This window comes from Lissotriton vulgaris, chromosome 11, assembly GCF_964263255.1.
Source record: "Lissotriton vulgaris chromosome 11, aLisVul1.2, whole genome shotgun sequence".
NCBI lineage: Eukaryota > Metazoa > Chordata > Amphibia > Caudata > Salamandridae > Lissotriton > Lissotriton vulgaris.
Window position 1 is genome coordinate 28,064,217 of NC_141699.1, and position 18,468 is coordinate 28,082,684.

At 49.1% G+C, this 18,468-nt stretch overlaps 1 protein-coding gene across 1 annotated transcript in view; it reads right to left on the bottom strand.

The window, feature by feature from the left end:
* The window catches only part of PIWIL1 (piwi like RNA-mediated gene silencing 1), a 1,696,151-nt gene that overhangs the window by 841,132 nt on the left and 836,551 nt on the right, over positions 1–18,468 (bottom strand). Inside the window, exon 10 of the mRNA XM_086942674.1 lies at positions 16,293–16,419. Within this exon, the coding sequence (XP_086798800.1) occupies positions 16,293–16,419 (127 nt within the window). The remainder of the gene's footprint in view (positions 1–16,292; positions 16,420–18,468) is intronic.

Consider the following 18,468-nt stretch of genomic DNA (forward strand, 5'->3'; position numbering starts at 1 on the left):
GAACTACACGATTGAGACAATACCGTCAAATGGAGATCACCTAGAAAACCAAAGGGATCCCGAAGGAGTATCAAACCAGAGGGCAAGAGATTACATCCAAACCAGTCGGAAGAAAAAAAACAATCTTAAGATGGTGCTGATGACCACGTGCAGTGTTACCAAGAAGAGTCACAGCTTTGGGACTCGAAGAAAACTTCTTGGAACAAAAACAACTTTTAATCATCCGAGCCCAACACTAGATAGCGGACTCATACAAAGCATGTGTATGTACAGCACCAGACTCAAACATACGATTTCTCGATGCAGCAGAAGATTATTAATCTGTGGTTAGAGTGCAGTCAGGTGCTAAATTCTATAACTGCCTATGCTTTAACAAATGTATACTTTATGGCATTGTGCATACAATTTTTAAATAAATTCTTGACTCCATCAGGAACAAATTCAACACTACAGCCCAGTTCACATAATACTTATGCCATGATACTTGCATCATGATAGGATATCCTGGCAGGTTTATTTTGTAATCTCACAGCAAACATCTTGGTCAGACTGGTTTAAACAATGTTGTGGTAATTAAGGTTCACCATTTTCAAACCTCTGGTTTCAGGTTCAAACCGTTTCCAAAGAAAAGAAAGTTGAAAGATGACATTTGCTTTTTGTATGTGTTATGGATGAACACTTCATGTGCAAATGCCTTTCAAGGAAACACAGACATTCATAATGAAAGAAAAATTTGATAGGTGCTTTAATAAAAAGATAAAATAAAAGTGTGAAAACTACTTAGAATGTAGTGTTTTGCAGTATATGTAGTAAACAGTGTGAGAAGTTGGCCTGATATATGATGCTCACTAGTTCTAGTGATCACCTTGTATCAGTCCAAACAACCCTTATGGTGATTGGTTGTAAGTCAACCTTATAGACCAGCTATCCTAATGGTAGCATGGACAAAGCAGTCTTAGGCTAAACTCTTTTGGCATGTGAAGCCAGCTGTTTTACCACATATAACCCCTTGAATACCAAGTGAAAGGACACCACACAGGTTGTTATGAAAATACACAATATATTTATTAATAACAAACACCTCTGAACTCTTTATGAGATCAGAGGGCTAAGCACATAACAAGACTCTTAGGAAAAATATGTTTAAGTTGCACGAATTACAATGGTGCCCTAGGGGCACGAGAAACCATATACTAAAAAAGTGGTAAAAGGAAATCGATAGAAGGAATGGAGCTGTCCAGAGGCTGTAGGATCGCTGGGACTACACTATCCTAACCTTAGGTAAGTAATAGGAGGCCCACGGGACGCGTGTGCAGAGTGTGCACTCACATGCGAGATGTGTAACAAAGTCAATGGACAGTACAATTTACGAAAAGGTAAGTATTAGACAGTTCCGACTAGCTAGGACTAAAACAACTGGAAATCTGGACACTAGGACAGTCAATTAACCCTTGAGCACCGAAATGCTCTTGTTACCTCACCCACGGGCTGCGGGTGCATAGGTGTCAAAGTGTGTCGGGTTTCCGCGTTGAGGTGCATGGAGCCTTAAAGCAAAATGCTGCAGGCGACCAGGAGGAAGCTGTCCGGAGTGATCCAAGGGTGGATCAAGGAAGATGAAGACCTGAAAACAGAGGGGACAATGTTCACAGTCACTAGCCCGTGACTGGTGTGGAACCAGGTAGGAACCAGATGATGTCGTCGCGATCAGGTGAAAAGTGGACGCTTGACTCTGCAGCCACGTGGACCAGGAGGTGTCTTGGACGACAAGGATGGAGGCACGAGCTGTCCCACGCAGGCTCTCGCTGTCTGCGGTGTTGGTTACGGATTCGGCGTCAACAGGCTTTGGCTAAGGCAGCCCACGCAGTGAGTGGAAAAGGCGTCTGGCGCGGACCAGGAGAGTCCGGGGTGCTTCTTCTTTGCAGGAAAGCAAGGGCCAGTCTGGAGCAACCAGACTAGCGGTGTAGATTTCAAGGATTGTCGTCTAGGAGGCCACTAGCCAGCCGGCAAGTGACCAGACAACGAGTCGAGCAGCAATCAAGCAAAAGGGCCCCACGCAGATCTCGTGGAGGCTGGAGGGCTGATCTTTTGTGGAGAAGCTGCTCGGGGCTGGGGCTTCTCAATCCCCAAAGCACTTCTTCGAGGATGCCTCTGAAGTCGTGCTGGAAGCGAAGTGCAGTTTCTTCAAGATGGCCGGTCCCACGTGTCTCGTCGCACCCACGGATCTCAGCTGTGCTGCAGATGTGAGTTGAGGTCGGAGAGGTCTGGAAGTCCGGGTCTCGTCAGGCTCTGAAGTCTGGATCCACCAGGGAAGACGACAAAGTGAACCGTTGGAACACTTGATGGTGCCTGTTTGTGCAGGGTGGTCACTCCTTGGCCACAAGGGAGATTTTTTCAGTCTTCTGTGGAGCAGAACGTCGAAGTCCAGAGTTTCTACTTGTAAAGTTTCAAGTCAGGATTAATCTAATATGGAATGGGACAAGCACCTACCTTTATTCGCCTAAAGGGGGCTATTCTATAATTTGGTCCCTCCTATGGGTGGGACCAGGAAAGGGAGTGGTTACACCCCCTATTCTTTGTCCGGTTTCGGCCCAGAGCTGGGCTGGAGTACCCCAGCAACTGGTTTTAACCGGTGTATGCACAGGGACACCTTGTGTGCCCCAGGCCTGTCTCATTCATTTTAGGCCTGTCCTACCCAATACACAAAATCCTGTCTGGGGTGGTGCTAGCACCTCCCAAGGCAGGAAACCCTTTGTCCAAGCCTCCCTCGCTGGAAGGACTCCCAGCAGCAGGAGGTCAGACTTGTGTTTGTGGTGGCAGAATCCATTTTGTGATGCTGAGGCTCGAGTTAACTTTAACCGGGGTTCACAGTTACATTCAAGTCGTGTCCCTCTAAAAGGGTGGAATGCTACCCCCGTCGCCAGAACTGGCGAGGGGGTAGTATTCCAATTCGTATGACACCTTACTCGACATGTTATAATAATGCTATGCCAAAGTTAGCAATAACCGCAAGGATTATAATGCACTTAAGAGTATATGGTATAGCGTTATCATGGAAACAGCTAAAGGACTTGGTTCCGAAAGGTGTAGACAGGCTCAGCTCATGCTAGAGCACCATCTCACATAATTCCAAGCACTCTGCCTTCAGGATTGATAAGGCCTGCCAAAGGAGTGACTTATAGGAGGATATGTGTCCATTTTAGGGTTAGATATAGTTATACTATATCTAAAGCAAAGGGTGATTACACCACCTTGCCCCAGCTGATTGATCTGCCAGTTGTGTCAGATTTGGATTGCCAGCCAGGGGTGGCATAATACTGAATATGCTACTTACTAGTATGCATCTGTTCTTGGCATGTAGGGCTGCTGACATTCATATCTGTGCATAGATAGCCGCCTAGTGTTGGGTCCGGATGATTGCACCTTGTTGTCCTGGAAGAGTCTTCGAAGTATCACGAGATAGATGGCTCCTCCCCTGGACTACAGTGCGCATGGGCATCGACTTCATCCCCAGATTGTTTTTAGCCATTGTGGCCAAGATGGAGTGAAACTTAGTGAATGATCACCATGCTATGAGTATACATGTGAATACTGCAGCTGCTACAGGCGCCGGGGAGGAGGGCGGGCGATATGAATGTCAGCAGCCCTACATCTCAAGAACAGATGCATACTAGTAAGTAGCATATTCAGTTCGAGGCATGTGGGCTGCTGAATTCATATCTGTGCATAGAATACATAGCAGTCCCTCCATTAACGGCGGCCGCCCGTGCCAGCTGCAGCAGTTTGGAAAAGTGTCTTGAGAACAGCCTGCCCTACAGCTGCCTGCCGTTTGGAGTGCACATCAACACAGTAATGTTTAGTAAATGTGTGTGTGGTAGACCATGTTGCTGCTCTACATATGTCCTCTAAGGGAATGTTTCCAAGGAAGGCCATAGAGGCCCCCAACTTCCTGGTGGAGTGGGCTCTTGGCGGGATGGTAAGAGGGCGTTTTGCTTTTGCATAGCAGATCTGGATACATTTAACGATCCACCTAGCAATACCAGCCTTGGAAATAGGGTTACCTTTGTGGTGTGGCGCAAAGGCGACAAAGAGTTGTTTAGTCTTTCTGAAATCCTTGGTCCTATCAATGTAATACAATAGGGCCCGCTTAACGTCAAGGGTGTGGAGCATCCGCTCCGCCAGTGACTCAGGATTTGGAAAGAAAACCGGCAATTCAATTGTTTGGTTGATGTGGAACGGAGACAACCTTGGGCAGGAACTTAGGGTTAGTGCGGAGCACCACCCTGTTGGAATGAATTTGGGTAAATGGCTCTTGGATTGTGAGGGTTTGCAATTCACTGACCCTCCGTAGCGATGTAATTGCTACGAGGAAAGCCACTTTCCACGTCAAGAACTGAACCTCGCAGGAATGCAGTGGTTCAAAGGGAGGACCCATCAGTCTGGTAAGAACCACATTGAGGTTCCACTCAGGAGCTGGTGGAGTCCGTGGCGGAATGACTCGTTTGAGGCCTTCCAAAAAAGCTTTGATGGCCGGCACCTTGAAGAGTGAAAGGTGTTGTCTATTTTGGAGATACGCGGCCATCGCACACAGATTAATGCAAATGAAGTGTAAGCCAGATTACACTTGTAAAGATGGAACAGGTAACAGATGATGTCTTGAATGGAAGCATCCAGCGGGTTAATGTTGTGGTTTGCACAATAAATGGCAAACCGCTTCCATTTTGCCGCGTAGGAGGCTCTAGTAGTAGGCTTCCTTGCCTCCCGAATGATGTCCATGCAATTGGGAGGTAAGTTTAGGTAGCCAAACTCTAGGACTTCAGGAGCCAGATCGCCAGGTTGAGCTGTTGCGGATCTGGGTGCTGAATGTCGCCATGGCTCTGCGTCAGAAGGCTGGGGGTGAGACGTAGCCTCTGATGTGGTACCACGGACAATTCCAGAAACGTGGTGTACCATGGCTGACGAGCCCATTTTGGAGCAACCAGGATGAGAGTCATCGAGTGTTGCCTGAGTTTGCGTGCCACCAGCGGTATCAGTGGTGCTGGGGGGAAAAGCGTACGCAAATTTGCCTGACCAGTTCATCCATATCGCATTGCCCTGCGACAGTGGGTGTGGGAATCTGGCGGCGAAGCTTTGGCATTTTGCGTTCTCCTGAGTGGCGAACAGGTCGATCTCTGGATGACCCCACCTTTGGAAGTAAGGCTGGAGTACTGATGGATGTATCTCCCACTCGTGCATTTGGTGGCTGTGCCTGCTGAGCAGGTCCGCCATCTGATTGTCTTTGCCTGGGAGATGCTCCGCCATGAGGAAGATGTTCCTCTGAATGAACCACTTCCACATGCTCTGAGCCAGATGAGACAGCTGCGGAGAGTGTGTGGCTCCCTGCTTCTGAATGTAGTACATTGCCGTCATGTTGCCCGTCCGGATCAACACGACCTTGTTGCATAGATGTACTTTGAAGGCCTTTAGTGCCATGAGGATTGCCATCAGTTCCAGAACATTGATGTGCATCTTCCCCTGTTGCTGCGTCCATAGTCCCTGCACAGTGTATTGGAGTACATGCGCTCCCCATCCCTGGAGAGAAGCGTCCGTTGTCAGGATAATCTGTGGCACAGGCTCCTGAAACGGTCGGCCCTTGCAAAGGTTTCGTGGATTCCACCAATGCAGAGAGTTGTACGCCCGACCGCTTACCAACACTAGGTCTTTCAACTGGTTGTGAGCCTGAGCCCACTGACGTGCTAAGCACTCCTGAAGCGGACGCATATGTAGTCTCGCGTGCGGGACAATGGAAATGCAGGAGGCCATCATGCTTATCAACTGCATGCCAGTCGTCCAGGTAGGGGTAGACATGAATGTTTTGACGTCCGAGATGTGCCGCCACCGTCGCCAGGCACTTTGTGAAAACCCTGGGTGCCATGGTGACCCCAAAAGGCAAAACCTTGAACTGGTAGTGCTGGTTTTGTATGGTGAACCTGAGGTATTTCCTGTGTGAAGGATGTAGTGGAATGTGGAAGTAGGCATCCTTCAGGTCCAGAGTTGCCAGGAAGTCCCCCTGTTGAAGCAGTGGGAGAACCTGCTGCAATGTGAGCATGTGGAAATGCTCTGATAGGATGTAAAAGTTGAGGGGCCGGAGATCCAGGATGGGTCTGAGGGATCCGTCCTTCTTTGGAATAAGAAAGTACAGGGAGTAAACTCCCGTACCCCTTTCTTGCAAGGGCACGAGCTCTATTGCCCCTTTTTGCAGCATGACTGCGACCTCCTGCTGCAATAAGTGCAAGTGCTCGCCGGACATAGGACGGTGCTTTGGGGGTATGTTGGGTGGAGTGGATGTGAGCTCCAGACAATAACTGAATTGGGCAAGTGACCTGACCCACCTGTCCGTTGTGATGGACTTCCACACGGGCAGGAACTGCTGGAGTCTCCCCCCGACCGGTGTTGTGTGGCCGGGGGGCAGCGACAAGGCGTCACTGTTTGTTGGCGGTGGAGGACCTGGAGCTGTTGTTGCCACGTCCTCTGCCCTTGGTGTTGTTGCCACAGTAACCACCTCAACCCTTGTTGGAATAAGAAGTTTGGGTGTTGCTCTTGTAGAACTGCGCTGACTGCGCGAGTTGACCCCTTGAGGCGCCCCTAGCATTGGAGCGACGAAAGGACCCACCCCGAAACTGCTGGGACTGCAAGGCACCCATTGATTTTGCGGTGTCGGTGTCCTTCTTCATCTTCTCAAGGGTGGTATCAACCTCAGGGCCAAACAAGTGATCTGGATTGACCGTCTGGTTCAAGATGGTAGTTTGAATGTCCGGCTTGAACCCAGATATTCTTAGCCATGCATGTCTACGAAGCATAACGCTAGTGTTAATAGCGCGTGCAGCGGTGTCAGCCACGTCTAGGGCGCACTTTATGGAAGCATTGGAGATAAGCTTCCCCTCCTGTATCAACATTTCTGCTGCCTCCTTATATTGATCTGGCAAATGCTGTAAAAGGGTTTCTAGAGTATCATAGTGTGCTCTGTCATAACGTGCCAGTAGTGCCTGCGTGTTGGATATACGCCACATATTGGCTGCATGCGCTGCCACCCTCTTCCCTGAAGCCTCAAAGACTGTTGATTCCTTGTCTGGGGGATGAGCATCACCTGTAGTCTGTGAGTTGGCTCTTTTGCGGGCATTGGAGACAACCAGGGAATCCAGAGGCAACTGTCCCTTCATATAAGTTGGATCAGTGGGCGCCGCCCTGTACTTCTTGTCAATTCTCGGGTTGATGACCCTCGCCCGGGTGGGCTCTTTGAACACCTCAGCTGCGTGCTTCAAAACACCCTTCAGCATTGGCAGAGTCTTTACAGATTTTTCAGAGACCGAAAAGGTGTCAGAGGAAGTCGACGTCCACCGGGTCAGCATGGAGCTGGACGTTGTGATTGGCTGCTGCCCTCTCAATGAGGGCATTGAAGGCCGCAGAGTCCTCAGTGGAGGAAGTTTTGGCTGAGAAAAGCTGAGGCTCCTGTCCAGAATGCGGGTCCCCAGGGTCGCCACCGGCAGTCCATGGTTCAGTCACATCCTCAGGGTCTGTGTAGATGGGATAGCTGTACTCATCTTCGTCGTCTCCTTCACCTGCCTCGACATTGGAATGAGTGGGCTAGAGTTCGGGAGCCTGTGGCGAAATGGGCTCTACCAAGGCAGGAGTACCAGCAGTGTCCATCTTCCTTTTGAGTGGAATCTTGTATGACTCCAAAAGTGGTTCAGGGGTGATTTTTCTCTTTAGGAGGGAAAGTCTGCCCGTGTTGGCGTCGATAAAATGTTCCTGACGCTCCTCCTCTGCAAGTGGTGGTTGCCGTGGGCCGGGGACCACCAACGACTGCTTCGGCGTTGAAGACACCTTCTCGGGCATGGCGGCCCTTGCTTTAGGCGCGAAAGCCTTCGGCGCCATCTTAGGCGGCAAGGTGAAAAGTATTGGCGTAGGCGCCTTCCCCGGTTTATCTTGAGGCTTGGGCGGCACAGGGTCCTTTGGCTCGACTGCTGCGGCCCCTTCCCTGATTCGTTGCAGGGACTCCGTAACCTTCTTGGTGAACGAGGCGGATGGACGCGCCGGTTCGACAGAGTCTTTAGCGGCTGGCTTCGGAGCGGAGACCAAGGATACACCCTTCGGAGTCGACGCACTTGACGAGGCGGAGAGGGACTTAGGGTCGTCCTGCCGCTTCTTCGGGTCGAGAGTGGACCTTTTGGGGTCGTCGATGCGGCTGCGTCGGACTCCTTAACCTTAGGCTTCGAAGCAGTAGCCTTCGGATCGGCCACTTTGATATGGCTCTTCGGCTTGACGGCCATCTTCGATTTCTTCGGCGCTGAGGCCTCCGAAATCTTCGACCCGACCAGTGCGACCCGCACTTTCGGTTTTGTTTTTTCTGGCGCCGAGACCGTAGGTTTCACTTTCGGTTTTGGAGGCACCGGGAGTGATTCTGTATCAATGTCCGTGGCCGGCCCGGAAGGCGGAGCCGTGGAACGTACATCAAGGTCTCGGGTAAGGCCCGAAGGCGATCCCTCGACCTGGGCCTCATGAGTCTGGACGGCCCCGGAGTCAGTCTGAGGAAGCTCCTCGTCCGAGCTATCCTCTACGGTGGCAAGGGCCCCGTCGTCGTCCCCTAACTCCTCGACGACTTCATCGTAATCCTCGGTGTCGTATTCGTCCTCGACCTCCGACGCGGGGTTAGATTCCGTGATCTCCTGGATATCGTCGTCCTCGACATCCCCAGCATCGAAGATGTCCGTAGGTGGTGGGGCAGATTGCTGGGCCTCCAGGCGCGCAGCTCGACGGAGCTTGAGCGTTTTCTTGGACCGGAACCTGGAACAGGCCATACACTTGGCCTCGTCGTGGTCCGGTGACAAGCACTTGTTACACACCGGGTGTACATCGATATGTGGGTATTTCGAGGCACACACCGGGCATCGTTTGAATGGACTTCGGTCCATGATGGATGAAGAGTCTGGAGCGTCGAGTAGGCCCCTCCGCGCCGAAAGCACACGGAAGAGCAACGTCGGTTCGGAGCCGAGAAGTTACGAACCCAAACGAAAGACAATACCGACGCAAGACCTAAGACCTTTTGGTCTTAAGCAAAGTGAAGTGAAGTTAATAACTATCGATTCCGACAGGAGGGAACCGAACACATCCGAACCCAATGGCGGAAAAAACAATCTGGGGATGGAGTTGATGCCCATGCGCACTGTAGTCCAGGGGAGGAGCCACCTATCTCGTGATACTTCGAAGACTCTTCCAGGACAACAAGGTGCAATCATCCGGACCCAACACTAGGCGGCGATCTATGCACAGATATGAATTCAGCAGCCCACATGCCTCGAACATGCTGCAGCCCCTGGTAGGCCTTGGGTTCACATAGGCCCTGGGTACCTATGGTACACTGTACAAGTACTTACAAGAGTGACCCAATACCAATTGGTAAATGCACCTAAAGTACATGGATGTCAATTTAGAGAGAGAACAGCTAGGCTGTGGGTCTGATTAGCAGGCCCACAGCCAGGGAAAGTCGTAAACCAGTGAAGCAAAAAGCAAAAATCTGGGGTGACTATAGGATTGCAGACCCTACTCTCCTACAAACAGCCAAAAGAATTAACGGTGGCAGACATCTGTGATTTAAAGCGTCCACTGAAGTAGATCTTTTAGGGCAAGAGGGGCACTTCTGGCATACCTAAGTGAAGTGAGTGTGCTATCAAACGAAAATTCTACCAAGAGAACCATTTACTATTACTCTCATTTAAAGGAATATGCTACTTACCAGTATGCATCTGTTCTTGGCATGTAGGGCTGCTGACATTCATATATGTGCATAGATCGTCGCCTAGTGCTGGAAGAGACTTCGAAGTATCACGAGAAAGGTGGCTCCTCCCCTAGACTACAGTGCGCATGGGCATCCTCTCCATCTTCAGATTGTTTTTCGCCATTGTGGCAGAGATGGAGTGTAATACAGTAAGTGATGACCATGCCTGAGAATGATTCTTTTAACATGTAAGGTGTGTAGAGCTCGGTGTTCCACAGAATCAGGATTTGCGAAGAAAACTGGCAGTTCTATGGTTTGAGTAATGTGGAACTGCGACACCTCCTTAGGCATGAATTTAGGGTTGGTACGTAGCACTACCCTATTAGCATGAATCTGTATGAAAGGCTCAAGTTCAAAGGGTGGTCCCATCAGTCTGGTGAGAACTATGTTTAGATTCCAGACAGGTGAAGGAGGGTGTCTAGGAGGGATCACTCTCTTGAGTCCTTCCATAAAAGCCTTAATGGCAGGCACCCAGAAAAGGGAAAGATGCTGCCTGTTTTTAAGATATGCTGCCATGGCGGCCAAATGTATCCTGATGGAACTATATGCCAGATTGCATCTGTATAGATGCAACAAATAACATATGATGTTTTGCGTGGACGCATCTAGCGGATTAATGTCATTATTGGAACAGTAAATGACAAATCGCTTCCATTTGGCCGCATAGCATGCCCTAGTTGTAGGTCGTCTTGCCTCCTTGATGATGTTCATACAGTCAGGGGGCAAGTTGAGGTAGCCAAACTATGACCTCAGGAGCCATATTGCAAGGCTCAACTGTTGTGGATCTGGGTGCTGAATGTCTCCACGGTTCTGAGTGAGGAGACTGGGCGTGAGGCGCAGCTGTTGGTGAGACACCACTGAAAGTTCTAGTAACGTGGTGTACCAGGCCTGCCTTGCCCACATTGGAGCAACCAGGATGTGTGTCATGGAGTGCTGCCGCAGTTTGCGTGCTACTAGCGGTATGAGCGGTGCTTGAGGAAAAGCGTAAGCAAATCTGCCTGACCAGTTCATCCATATCGCATTGCCCTGAGACTGCGGGTGTGGGAACCTGGCGGCGAAGGTTTGGCATTTTGCATTTTTCTTTGTGGCGAATAGGTCTATCTCTGGATGACCCCACTGCTGAAAATATGGTTGGAGCACCGAGGGGTGTATCTCCCACTCGGGCATCTGATGGCTGTGCCTGCTGATCAGGTCCGCCATCTGGTTGTCCTTGCCTGGGAGATGTTCCGCCATGAGGAACATGTTCCTTTGAATAGCCCACTTCCACATGCTCTGGGCTAGATGGGACAATTGTGGAGAGTGTGTGCCTCCCTGCTTCAGGATGTAATACATGGAAGTCATGTTGTCCGTCCGGATCAGCACGACTTTGTTGCAGAGGTGCAATTTGAACACTTTGATCGCCATGAAGATTGCCATCAGCTCCAACAGATTGATATGCATCTTCTGCTGCTGCGTCGTCCATAGTCCCTGCACGGTATAATGGAGGACATGCGCTCCCCAGCCCTGGAGAGATGCGTCCATTGTCAGCACTATTTGTGGGAAAAGCTCTTGGAACGGTCGTCCCCTGCAAAGGTTTTGTGTGTTCCACCAATGCAGAGAGTTGTATGCACGACCGGTCACCAATACTAGGTCTTTTAGATACCCATGAGCCTGGTTCCACACTCGGGCCGAGCACTCCTGAAGCGGGCGCATGTGAAGCCTTGCGTGCGGGACTATGAAGATGCAGGAGGCCATCATACCCATCAGCTGCATGAATACCTGCGCTGGGAGTGAGTGTTGGGGCCTGAATCTCTGAATTATCAATTGCATGCTGTGGACTCTGGCAGAGTTTGGCTGAGCTGTTGCTGTCAGAGCGTTTATTGTTGCACATAGGTACTGTTGTACATGTGCGGGTTGAAGGTGTGACTTTGGTAATTCCGTGAAAATCCTAGACTGTGTAGGAGGTGAATTGTGCGGGACATGTGGCTGGCACATTGCTGGGCTGACTTTGCCTGGACAAGCCAGTCGTCCAGGTAAGGATAGACATGGACGTCTTGTCTCCGAAGGTGCGCAGCCACAGTTGCTAAGCACTTGGTTAACACCCTGGGGGCAGTAGTGACCCCGACAGGCAGGACCTTGAACTGGTAATGCTGGTTGTTGACCGTGAACCTGAGATACTTCCTGTGACCTGGGTGAATGGGAATGTGGAAATATGCATCCTTCAGGTCTAGGGTTAACAGGAAGTCCCCCTGACTGAGCAATGGTAGAACTTGCTGTAAGGTTAACATGTGAGAATGTTCTGACAAGATGTACTGGTTCAGGGGTCTGAGGTCTAGAATGGGCCGTAGGGAACCGTCCTTTTTTGGGATTAAGAAGTACAGTGAGTACACCCCTGTATCTTGCTGTTCTAAAGGCACGAGTTCTATGGCCCCTTTTTGCAGAATGCAGATTACTTCTTGCTGCAATAAGTGCATGTGCTCTGCGGACATAGGACGGTGCCTTGGGGGTATGTTGGGAGGAGTGGAGGTTAGTTCCAGACAATAGCCGTATTGGATAAGTTGTCTCACCCACCTGTCTGTGGTAATGCCTTCCCAGACTGGCAGGAACTGCTGGAGTCTTCCTCCGACCGGTGTTTTGTGGTCCGAGGGCAGTGACAAGGTGTCACTGTTTATTGGTGGCGGAAGATCTGGCATTGTTATTTCCACGTCCTCTTCCTTTGGTGCTGTTCCCACGATATCCACCCCTGTTTTTTTGTTATAGGTGGTTTGCATGCTCCCTTTGTTGTATTGGGCTTGCTGCAATGCTTGACCTCTAGAGGCTCCCCTGTTACTGGAGAGACGAAAGGAACTGCCCCTGAACTGCTGTGACTGCAGAGCTCCCATGGATTTTGCTGTCTGTGTTTTTTTTAAATCTTTTTAAGGGTCGTGTCTACATCAGGACCAAAAAGAAAGTTAGGGTTAACTGGCTGATTGAGCAAAGTTGTTTGGATCTCTGGTTTGAAACCAGAGATGCGGAGCCAGGCATGACGTCTCAGCATTACACTAGTGTTGATGGCCCTAGCTGCTGTGTCTGCGGCATCAAGTGCACACTTAATGGATGCATTTGAAATCAACTTTTATTCCTGTATCAGCATTTCTGCTCCCTCCTTATAAGCATCAGGCAGGTGTTGCATTAGCTGCTCTAACGTGTCGTAGTGAGCCCTATCGTATCTGCCTAATATGGCCTGTGTATTTGAGATCCTCCAAATATTAGCCGCTTGATCAGCTACACATTTGCCAGAAGCTTCCAAGATTTTGGATTCTTTGTCCGGAGGAGGAGCATCACCACTTGTCTGAGAGTTTGCTCTCTTGCGAGCATTAGCCACTACTAGGGAGTCCAATGGGAGCTGGCCCTTGATGTACGTCGGGTCCACAGGCGCAGGCCGATATTTTCTTTCAATCCTTGGGTTGACAACCCTTGCCCTTGTGGTCTCCTTGTAAATGTCAGTAGCATGTTTTAGGACACCCTTTAGCATAGGCAATGTCTTTACTGAGGTGAAGAAAGTATCGAACAGAAAGTCCTCCTCCACTGGGTCAGCGTGCATTTCCACGTCATGGTTAATTGCCGCCCTTTCAATTAAAGCATTAAACGACGCCGTGTCTGCAGTAGGTGATGTTTTGATATTATAGGACTGAGTATCAGGTGTAGTGTGCGGCTCGTCAGGGTCAACAGGGTCAGTCCAGGGTTGAGGTTCCTCCTGATCTGTGTCAGCAGGATAAGTAAATTCATCCTCATTGTAACCTTCCCCCACATCCTCGTTGGTTCGTGTGGGAGAATAGGCATAGTGCTGTGTATATGACACCACAGGTTCAAAAAGAACAGGTGAGGTGGCAGAATCCCTTTTTCTTTTGAGAGGGATTTTGTATGACTTTAAAGGATGTTCTGGAGCGATTTTCCATTTATGAATGGTGAGCCTGCCAGAATCTCAGTCGATGAAGAGCTTCAACTGATTGTCATACGTGGGTGACTGGAACACCACCTCCTCCAGAATGGACTGAGACATGGAAAGTCCAGACACCTTATGGATGTTTCTCTGCTCTTTTGTGGCTTGAACGCTTTGGGTCGAGCGGTCGGGGGCAGTCCGTATTTAATTTGTGGAGGAATGACTGGAGACGAACAGACCTTTTTTGAGATTGACAACGTCTTCGATCCGATCAGCTTCGTTGGATCACCAGCTTGCTTGCTGCCTTGCGTCGATTCGAGCTCATGGTGCGCAGCAAGTACGGCCTTGGTCTTCGACGCGATATGCTCTTTCGGGTCGGGTTTGGTCTTCGACTCGAGGGCCTTGCTCAACATTGGCTTGGAGGCCGTAAGCTTCGGTTCGACAGTCTTTTTAGCCTGTAGTCCTTTGCCAGTGTCGCCATGTTTGGACGTTGACATCGACGGCGTCAGTGACGTGCTTGACAGTAGAGACTGGTTTCAGCGCCCTGCTCTTCGGGCCGACACCCACTTGTGACCCCGAAGGGTCGATGACCCTTTTAGACTTGACTGGAGCCGAGGATTCCGATGGCGTCGATCCGAGGACTGTTTTTAACAGTTTCGGTTTCGCCTCTGTTAGTTTCGGTTTCAATTTTGGTGGATCGACCAATGGCTCCTTGGAAGTATTCTTAGCCGGGCCTTGATGCGGGGCTATAGAATGTGGATTAAGATCTCAGCTAAGGCCTTCCGGCGATGCCTTAGCGAGCACAGTGTCAATATTAGGGCCAGCGACAGCAGGTGGGCCTTGCTCATCGCTCGAGTCATCGACGACTCTGATGGCCTCTGCGTCGTCTCCTACCTAGACTATGTCTTCATCATGGACGTAGTCTTCATCGCCGTCCACGCCGAAGTTAGAGTCTTGCTCCGACGCAGGGTCCGACTGCTGGTCAGGATCCTCTTCATAGACGCCTTCATCGCCATCGGCCTCTTAGATTTTCTCCGGGTCAGGCGCCGCTTTCTGTGCCGACTGTCGTGCGGCGCGTCGAAGTCGAAGCGTCTTCTTCGACCCGAACTTGGAACAGGCCATACAGCTAGCCTCGTCGTGGTCCGGGGATAAACATTTATTGCACACTGGGTGCACATAAATGTGAGGATATATGTAAGTTGCAGACGGGGCATCTTTTGAACGGGCTCCGTTCCATCGTCGTCGTAGTTTGGGCCTTTGATGTCGAAAAGGTTAAACGGCCTTCGCCGTCCTGTTCGAAGAACTAGATGAAGTACAGGCACCGAACGAGAATACCGACGCCCCGAAAGCATTTTGACCTTGCGAAAAGTGTTTTATACCGATTCCGAACTTGAGTCAAGAAAGTACATCCGAACCCAATGGCGGAAAAAAACTATCTGAAGATGGAGAGGTTGCCCATGCGCCCTGTAGTCCAGGGGAGGAGCCACCTATCTGGTGATACTTCGAAGACTCTTCCAGCACTAGGCGGCGATCTATGCACAGATGAATTCAGCAGCCCACATGCCTCGAACACAATGGTTGCGAAACCATACCGAGTCAGCAGGTACAGGTGCACAAAATATTATGCGTAGTCCTTCCTCCAAGTCCACTGTGTTGGGTCTCAGCCTCTCGCAGTCCGTTTCAGAGGGAAGGAGGTTACCAGAGGGCGCGGCTGCATCTGAGCATGCACATCCTAGCCACGCCTGCGGCTGCCAAGCTTGTGTTCTACTCGAAGTGAAATACAGTCGATGCTGAGGAGAGATAAGTAGTGATGGTCGATGGCCATGCCACACAGAGTGTATAAATACGAATGCACGTGGAGTGGTCATCAACCAGACCCCGTGCATCCCCCAACCGGCTCACCCTTTTGGACATTAAATCTGTTAACTTGCCACCGACAGCAGAGACCTAGCACTTTGACCGATGCCCAATGGAGCTACCTTGATAGCTACAGAGGAAATGGGGTGTGGACTTCTCCCTCGGCCATCACCTATCTCTCCTCGTTTCCCTTTTACTCTTACCCTCCTTTACGCCATTTTTCTTGTATTATATGCTATTTAAATGTTTCGAGCAACCAATGGAACCTGTAACTGATGTAATCAGAAACCTAGCTAACTGAAGATGCCTGATGAAGCTACCTGGAGATCTAAAGGGGAGACCGGCTATGGATTCTTTCCCTGCCGTCACCTACCCAGTCATTGGGCAGAATTTCCCTTTGTCTTTTCATACCGACTACCCCTTCTTCCTCTCCCTCTCGCTCTATCTGCTCTATTTGACTTCCCTTCTCGCTTTTAAAGTGTTGCATATATTTATATATACCCACTTACCCTTCTAAGCTCCAGTTATTTCGTCTTCTATTCTCTTGAAATGTTTTTCTAGTAACTGATGTACTCCTTTAAATGATGTAATTTTGTGATTTCTGTGGAACCTTATGTAAAGCGCTCAGATACCTCCAGGTCTAGCCAGCGCTATATATAACTCAAAATAAAATAAATTATTCAAATTGGACAAGTGGTAAACAGTAATAGATTTATGTAGTACCTGTGAGATAGCAGAACTCTGGAATCAAGATTATTGGACCGGGAACAGATCCTTCTGGGCCACGCTTTCTTTTTGGCTGACTTACAATTGCAGGTTGACTAAGATCAGTGATCTCAAGGTTGTATTGCTGTAAACAAATAAGAACTTTAAACAATTTTCAACTCATCACACACAATTGCATGGCAATATTTTCTGCATTGAATATGTGGAGCAAGAGATGTGATGCCCTGAAGTTATGGCACACAAGCTTAAGGCAGGGAAGTATTGGCAATTAAGAAAATTGTTGGAATACTTTTTTTTTTCTATATTCCTTCTGTTTAGCAAAATAATCCTGATATGGAATGCGTTACTTACCTGTAACTGTAGTTATCCAGTATTGGTGTCTTTCATAGATTCACATGCCTGAATCTTTCCATGTCGTCGAGACGGGAGTCTCCGGTATATAGAAAAGTAATGTCCTATGGACATATATAGAGAAAAGTAGGCCTAAGGGCCTCACCTTAGTAGCCTGTGTCCTTATGTAAAAAGGAGCAAACTCCAGAAGAGAGCCTATCAGCTAACATCTCCCTCTAGAACCTTCCTGTCAGGAGCCTCAGTTTCTCAGATTTTCGTACGCACCAAGCTAGATAGGCGTAATACTGATAGAGAGATAGGTGAGTCCTTCCAGGGGAGGTGGGAGGGTTGCAACTGAATCTATGAAAGACACCAATACTGGATAACTGCAGATACAGGTAAGTAACGCATTCCTTATCTAGTATTATGGGTGTCTTTCATAGACTCACATGCCTGAATCAGAGTAGCAAGCAATACATTGTGCACATTTCTGGTGGAATATCATATACAAGTCATCAGATAATACATATCATGCGACTATGAATCATCAATAACCATTAACTAAAAGCATTATAATAAAATGTGCATACCAGCAAAGGATGGAGGAATAGAGGAAGGCTCACCTTACTGAAACAGATGGCGTAACACTGCTTGCCCCACGGCTGCATCCTTCATCAGCTCTGTATCCAGGCAGTAGTGCCTGGTGAAGGTATGCGGCGACTTCCATGTTGCCGCTCTGCAGATATCAAGAACTGGCACCCCTGCAAATAGTGCCGCAGAAGTGGACATGGCTCTTGTAGAGTGAGCCCTGACTTTTGCTGGCTATGGCCGTCCAGCTCTGTCATGACAAAAGGCAATTGCCGAGGATATCCATCTTGAAATACTTTGTTTGGAAAGCGGCATACCCTTCGGTGGTCAACTGAAGGCTATGAATAGCTGAGATGATTTCCTGAAATTGTTGGTTTTGTCAATATAAAACTTCAGACACCTCCTAAGGTCCAACGAGTGCAGAGATCCTTTTTCTGCAGTGCTGGGATTTGGGAAAAAAGACCTGAGGATCACTGGCTCATTTAGGTGGAAGTCCGACGGGTCTTTAGGAATAAACCGAGGATTAGTTCTGAGAACGACTGTCACCCTTAAACTGCATGAAGGGGTCTTGTATGGAAAGAGCCTGTAATTCACGGACCCTCCTTGCTGAGGTAAGCGCTAGTAGGAGGGCTGTCTTCCACGAAATATATTTGATGTCCGCCCTATGGATGGGTTCAAAAGGGCGTTTCATAAATTGGTTAAGGACCACATTGAGATGCCATGTTAGAGGAATTGTTCGTGGTCGAGGAAAGGATCTGTAAAGTCCTTTGAGGAACTGTTTTATCAATCTATTAGACCAGATGGAGGGTCCTTTCAATGTTCTTTTAAATCTCGAAATCGCAGCCAGATGAACTCTAATGGATCACTGTGTATCATACCAAACAAGCCTTATTGATGATTGGTTGTAAGTCAACCTTATAGACCAGCTGTCCTAGTAGCGTGGACAAAAGCAGTCTTTAGGCTAAACTCTAGAGGGCGTGTTAAGCCAGCTGTTTTACCATCACATATACCCCTTGAACAGCTATCCTAGTAGCGTAGACAAAAGCAGTCTTTAGGCTAAAATCTAGAGGGCGTGTTAAGCCAGCTGTTATACCATCACATTTACCCCTTGAACACCAAGTGAAAGGACACCACACAAGTTGTTATGAATGTGAGAAGTTGGCCTGATATATAATGTTCACTATTCTAGTGAGCACTTTGTATCAGTCCAAACAACCCTTATGGTGATTGGTTGTAAGTCAACCTTATAGACCAG